The sequence below is a fragment of the Homarus americanus genome, unplaced genomic scaffold (assembly GCF_018991925.1).
Source record: "Homarus americanus isolate GMGI-L3 unplaced genomic scaffold, GMGI_Hamer_2.0 scaffold42643, whole genome shotgun sequence".
NCBI classification, from domain to species: domain Eukaryota; kingdom Metazoa; phylum Arthropoda; class Malacostraca; order Decapoda; family Nephropidae; genus Homarus; species Homarus americanus.
Genome location: NW_024747582.1, coordinates 1,964,322 through 1,970,322, shown reverse-complemented (window position 1 = coordinate 1,970,322; position 6,001 = coordinate 1,964,322). Strand labels below are relative to the sequence as shown.

The window sequence follows — 6,001 nt, the reverse complement described above, 5'->3', positions numbered from 1 at the left end:
CCAGCCATTCCTTTATCTTTATTATAACTTATATTATCTATCTTATCTTACATATTTCTCTAGATAAATACATAAAAAACGATTAATTACTTTATTTTGGAAGTTTATTTTATAATATTTATTATATATATGCCTAGATGGTATATAAATATATTTATTATATATTAAACTAAAAGGAAGTAAATATTACGATTCAGAAGTGAAATAAAATAACAAAGATTAATTATATTCACCAGAAAGTAGATATTATTAACAACGTAAGGTAGATAGTATATTATATTTAATTTGTATTCATTTTAATGAGGGATTTTAAATAATAATAAAAAGTTAATTATTGAATCGCCATCATCAGCTGTGAGTGTCAACAAACATCTTTGGCAGCTGCCCTTATAAACCATTACTTTGTTAGCTATTGATACTTTCACCTGTAAGAAATCTACTGAATCTCATATGGTTTTATCTCTCAAGTATAATAAAAGTATTAAACCGGAAATTATGTTATATGGGAGTTAGCGGAGAGGTGAGGTGCGCGGCCAGAACCCAGGACAAAAATATAAAAACGGGAAAAAATCCATATAACCTAACCAAATCTTACTTAGGTGAATTTATCGTTTCGGTCATCCACCTATTTGGAAGTTGTTCAGAACACTTCAACAACCATCGGAAAGACATTTCAACCTAACCCAACCTGACCTTTTTCCTGTTACTTTTCCCTAGCCAAAATTGTGACTTTATTTCTGTTCTGCAGTCCCTGGGTAAACGAGTGTAATTACTAACCTTTTTATGCACTTAAGGACCTCAGTTGTTGGCTCAAAGTAATAATATTTAACGTCAATAATACTTCACCTAACAAAACTTATATCTGATGTACTGTAGAAGCATCTGGTGGCTTTATTGGTTATCTTTAATCAAATTGCCTAATTATTATTATTATGGTATAAATTATCATCATTATTATTGTAGGTAGAAGGTGAACACGAGTCAGGATGTATCACAGCTCAGTGGACGTCTCAGCAAGGTGACACACAAGACACCACTCCAACTCTCTGTCTCCCAAGTCACACGAGTAAAGGGAAAAAATAAAAATGTCTGAGCCTCGGACTCTCGGGTTGGACGTAGAGATCCTGCGACGCCTGAGTAGCGATCGTTTGGTGAGAGTCTTGGAAGATGCGCCGGGAGCTAAGGATCTGATCATTGATGGTGATCTCATGAAGATGCTCGATCGTATCTCGGGAGCGACGCTGTTAAGGTCGGTCTTGGCTCTACTTGTGCCATCTAAAGTTACCATAGTATGTTACTCTATAGTTCAGTATGTATATAGATAATACAGGTACAGTAGCATACAGTTCAGCAGGGTAATTCTGAAGTGCATAAGTAAATTACAGAGAGTATTTCTGGGTCAATTCTAAGGAGAATATTGTAGATATGACAGACTGTTGGAATCTGTAGAGTTCCCTAACTACTGCACTTCAAAAAAAGGGGTAAAATTGCAGATTACAGCAACCAAATATTCACCTAACCTTCAGGGATTTCTGTGGTTGTTGTTTACTGTAATATTACTAAATAAGGTTGAGGTGCTGATAGTGAGGTTAGTGAAACAGCCATAAATTATTGTGTATTTTTATGTACCGGTAGATACAGTTGTGTTATTACAGTAAATGTTTAAAATTCCTTCCCACTGCCTCTGTGTATTGTATAGTGAACTTCTCTCTGCCTCTGTATATTGTATAGTCATCATGTGTGTATGTTGCAGGAGTCATGGGGTAGAGAAGATGTATAAATTGGAACGGCTGCCTCCCCCTGTACAGAGCGGTCAGCGGGTCTATGTCGTGCGACCATCCCTCGTGCCTCTCAAGTACGTCGCCGACCACGTACATACTGACAAACTCAACCACCCGGACGTGCGGTAAGTTGACTATGTAAACAGTGGATCTTTTTAGCAAACTTTCTTTATATACATGTATAGTATTGTTATAAGGGGGGGGGGGGAAGGGGAGCATATTATTTAACCACCTCATTTGGTTCCTCATAAGATTATTACAGTAACAAGGCCTTGAGATGTGTGTAAGGTTAGTAACTATGTGGTATGTAAATAAACACACAACACTGGATCATTTTTATCTGTTATTTAATCAGTTTTCATGGAGGTGTTGTTGGGTAGTTACTGTGGGTCGTTGTCCTTCATGGTGGTTTACTCTTCCAGTGTTCACATCGTGGTGGTGCCTCGTCTGGTGTCCTGGGTGACAGCACTACTGGAGGAGGAGGGACTCTATGGGGCCGTCACACTCCATGAGTTCACACCTGATTTTATCCCACTCGATGATGATCTGTTGTCTCTGGAGATGACTAACTTCTTCAGGTGGGTCCTTATGTCTTCAGGTAGGTCCTTATGTCTTCAGGTAGGTCCTTATGTCTTCAGGTGGGTCCTTATGTCTTCAGGTGAAATAAACTGTGGTGGCTAATCTTCAGATGAAATAAGATGGGGGTTAATCTTCTGATGAAATAAGCTGGGGGTTAATCTTCTGATGAAATAAGCTGAGGTTAATCTTCAGGTGAAATAAACTGTGGTGGCTAATCCTCTGGTGATTCATCAAATGTGTTGTTTTCAGAGATGCGTTCCTGGAGGGAGACTTCTCAGGGTGTATGAGTGTAGCCAGAGCCATCAACACCTTACAAGGCCTTTATGGTCGCATCCCTAATGTGCTCGCTCATGGCAGAGCTGCTAAGGCCGTCATCAACGCCCTCCAGGCACTGACTGACCGAAACTCCCCAAAGAAAATGCTCCAGGTAGGTGCTTAGTTATGCCAGATAGGAGGATATAGGGACAAAATGCTCCAGATATGTGGTCAGTTATGCCAGATAGGAGCATAGAGGGACAAAATGCTCTAGGTAGGTGCTTAGTTATGCCAGATAGGAGCATCTTCATAACTGAGGGTTGGCAACCAGTCCTCCACTTTGTGTTTTGGGCTGTTTTTACCAATCCTGTGTTAACTAGGAGGCTGTCTGTGTTAACTAGGAGGCTCTCTTAGCGACTATTACTATTGTTCTAGCAAATGTTCGTGCTACTGTTACTGACTTATTCAGACACCACAAATCACTGGAAATATATATATCATCCACTGCTGCCAAAAAATGATGGAAAACAGCAAGAAAATAACACAAAATCAGAACTTCAGATTTTTTGCTTGTAAATCAAAATGTGGAACAGAATTTTTCAGACATCTTAAATCAGTTTTCTGCCGGCACTGTAGTTATCCGGTAATAAAGCAATTGTCTTTTTTTTACAGCTCATGATGTAGTGATAATTAAACTCCTTTGTAAACATTGTGTTGAAGGTCTGTTTGTTTATTTGTTTTCAGACACCAGAAATTGGCCATCTTTTTATTTTTGATCGTGACGCCGACTACGTAACTCCGCTCCTCACCCAGCTGACGTACGAAGGCGTGATAGACGAACACTTTGGCATCAAGGCCGGGGTGGTGGAGTTCCCTACGGATGTCGTGGGACAGGACGCTCCCCGTAAGGTTCCGCTCAACAGCAAAGACACCATTTACGACAACATCCGCAACCGACACTTTGCCGGCGTGTCGAACTATCTCATCACGAGGGCACGAGAGGTGAAAGCCAAGAAAGATCAGGCTCAGACCATGACTACGGGACAGATGAGAGATTTTGTGGCGAATGAGCTGCGTACACTACAGGCTCTGCAGACAACACTTGGACTTCATTTAAAAGCATGCGAGACCATCACAAACTCTATGCCCCGGGACTTTGAGACGCGACTGGGGACAGAACACGGATTGGTGACCGGGGCGGGAAACTCTGGGAAGGCACGGAAGTATATTAAAAATTGCATAGCTCGCATGTTGCCTCTTGCCACTAATCTCCGTCTCCTGTGCCTCCTTACACTGACACAAGATGGCATCACCCGCCGAGAATACGAAGAGTTCTCCTCCCAGGTGCTGATGGCTCATGGTTATAAACACTTGGTCACTCTCCATCATCTCCGTCAGCTCGGGATACTCGCCGTTGTGGACTCGCCGAGCGTCGGTGGTGGAGGAAGCGGGAGTACTGCTCCCCTGCAGGATCGTTTCGCACAAGTAACATCTCTCTTACCTAAAAAGGGTTCTGGTTGGCGTTCGGCTGCAAAACGTCTCAAGCTCATTCCTGACGCAGACGAGCCAGTCGATCTCCACAACCCTACCCACCTGAGTTATGTTTTCAACGGTGCTTACACGCCGGCCATCCCCAAAGTGGTCGGCGACGCTCTTAATGGACGAGGCGGTCAGTCTCTGTTGGATAATCTGAAGGTTCTTCCCGGCAGCACAGTCATCACCTCACCGTCTGCAGGCTCCCCGGCCGGTCCTCGCGTAGCGCTGGTGGTGGTTCTGGGTGGATTAACCTTTGCTGAAGTTGCAGCTTTCAGACTGTTGGCTCTAACATCTGCCACCAGAATTATTGTGGCCTCCACCAACACCACCACCGGCGCTCAGCTCATCTCTTCTGTTTTCCAGGATTGATTGTGTCTTGTTGTCATCATCAGTGTTTATGGAAGCTGGAAGTTGGCTTGAGCAGATATCCAAATGGTAGTAAGTGGCAGTCATTACCATTTAGTCCCAAAAGTTTTACTCCATCATTGAGAAGTAATTTAGGGAAATTATATAAAGTTTAAAGCTTAATGATGAGCTTAAGTAACCCTGCAAACAGGGATTTGTTTTCTGCAAGGGTGTACACTATATATACAGTACAGTGTATTATATTCGTGCAGGTTTGTACTGTACTGTACAGGCATTCCTCCTTTTACAAAACATAAATTTGTCCCATGATTTTATATATGAAAAAAAAAGAGGAATTTTTTTAATTTTTCCAATTAATAATGAAAATATGCTAAAGTAATACAGGCTTTTTTATTACCAATATGCTTATTTATTTCTGTAACTTACTGCATTATTGTCTAACATTCACGATGTTATTAAGTCATTATTTTCCTACCATCACCACATAACTTACTCCTCAAACTCACTGTGGACAAGTTGACTCATCACTCACACCACCACACTCACTCATTCACACCACCACTCACTCACACTACCACACTCATTGTACAGTTTCTCCTCATTTAACCTCATGTAAATATGTTTAAAACTGTTTATTTTCATTCATATTTTATCTGCTTGCATTACATTTCTGTGCCGAAAAAATATCCTTGGAAATGAATCTCAAATTATGTAATGAGAGTCGATGGGGAAACTAGTCCCACGTTACAGAATTTCGCATTACAAGAAGGCAACCCTTCTGTAACCTGGGGAATGTCTGTAACTGTGGCTGCTGGTTACAAAATTAGTCATAGAATACCTAATGTAAAAAAAAAAAAGTTTCTATACATAATACTGGAATTTTATCAGAGGAAATTAAGTGATGAAATCTTCTGAGTTAGTATTTGATACAACTGACTGGTGCCTCAAGTATTAAGTGTGTCCGCTGGTTAAAACAAAAGGTGTATTGAGTCGTCTGTGCGGTCACTGTTGTATCCATTTTGCTTTTCATCTCATAGGGAAGTCAGATATATTATAGTACAGGATATTTTTTTTTATCATATGAAGATTAGTCCCCCTAGTTTATTTCACCTTAAGATTACCTACCCTAATGCTAACCTAACACTAACCTGACCAAACCCCAGGTAGCATTCGGTCATTTAAAACTAATAAAAAATAAGCTGGGATGCCTAATGTTCACCTGAATTAAAACTTGTTAATAAGAACTACATAATTAAAAATTATTATACAAATTTGACATGGAGGTATTTATTTGATTTCTGCTTTGTGCCTTATAATTAAAATTGTAATTCCATAAAGAAACATTCCTATATTGTGTTTGTCATAGGAAACACACTACTACATATATAGGTATAATCATATACATTAATATTTATGTACTGTATATGATATATATTCAACTTATGATTCTTAATAAACAGAGGAAATGATATGTGTTATTTAAT

General features: G+C 40.0%; 1 protein-coding gene across 2 annotated transcripts; it reads left to right on the top strand.

Moving 5' to 3' along the window:
- Nucleotides 1-340: 340 nt before the first annotated feature.
- LOC121879772 (vacuolar protein sorting-associated protein 33B-like) lies at nucleotides 341-5,988 on the top strand. 2 transcript variants are annotated; one of them, XM_042386551.1, is made up of 6 exons: nucleotides 341-354; nucleotides 964-1,249; nucleotides 1,754-1,906; nucleotides 2,204-2,359; nucleotides 2,610-2,787; nucleotides 3,360-5,988. In XM_042386551.1, exons 2-6 carry the CDS (start codon nucleotides 1,086-1,088, stop codon nucleotides 4,518-4,520), a joined length of 1,812 nt encoding a protein of 603 aa, XP_042242485.1. In that variant the 5' UTR covers nucleotides 341-354; nucleotides 964-1,085; the 3' UTR covers nucleotides 4,521-5,988. The 2 variants fall into 2 exon arrangements, with proteins under 2 accessions (XP_042242485.1, XP_042242484.1); XM_042386550.1 differs by having other exon boundaries at nucleotides 348-427.
- The last annotated feature ends 13 nt before the right edge of the window (nucleotides 5,989-6,001 follow it).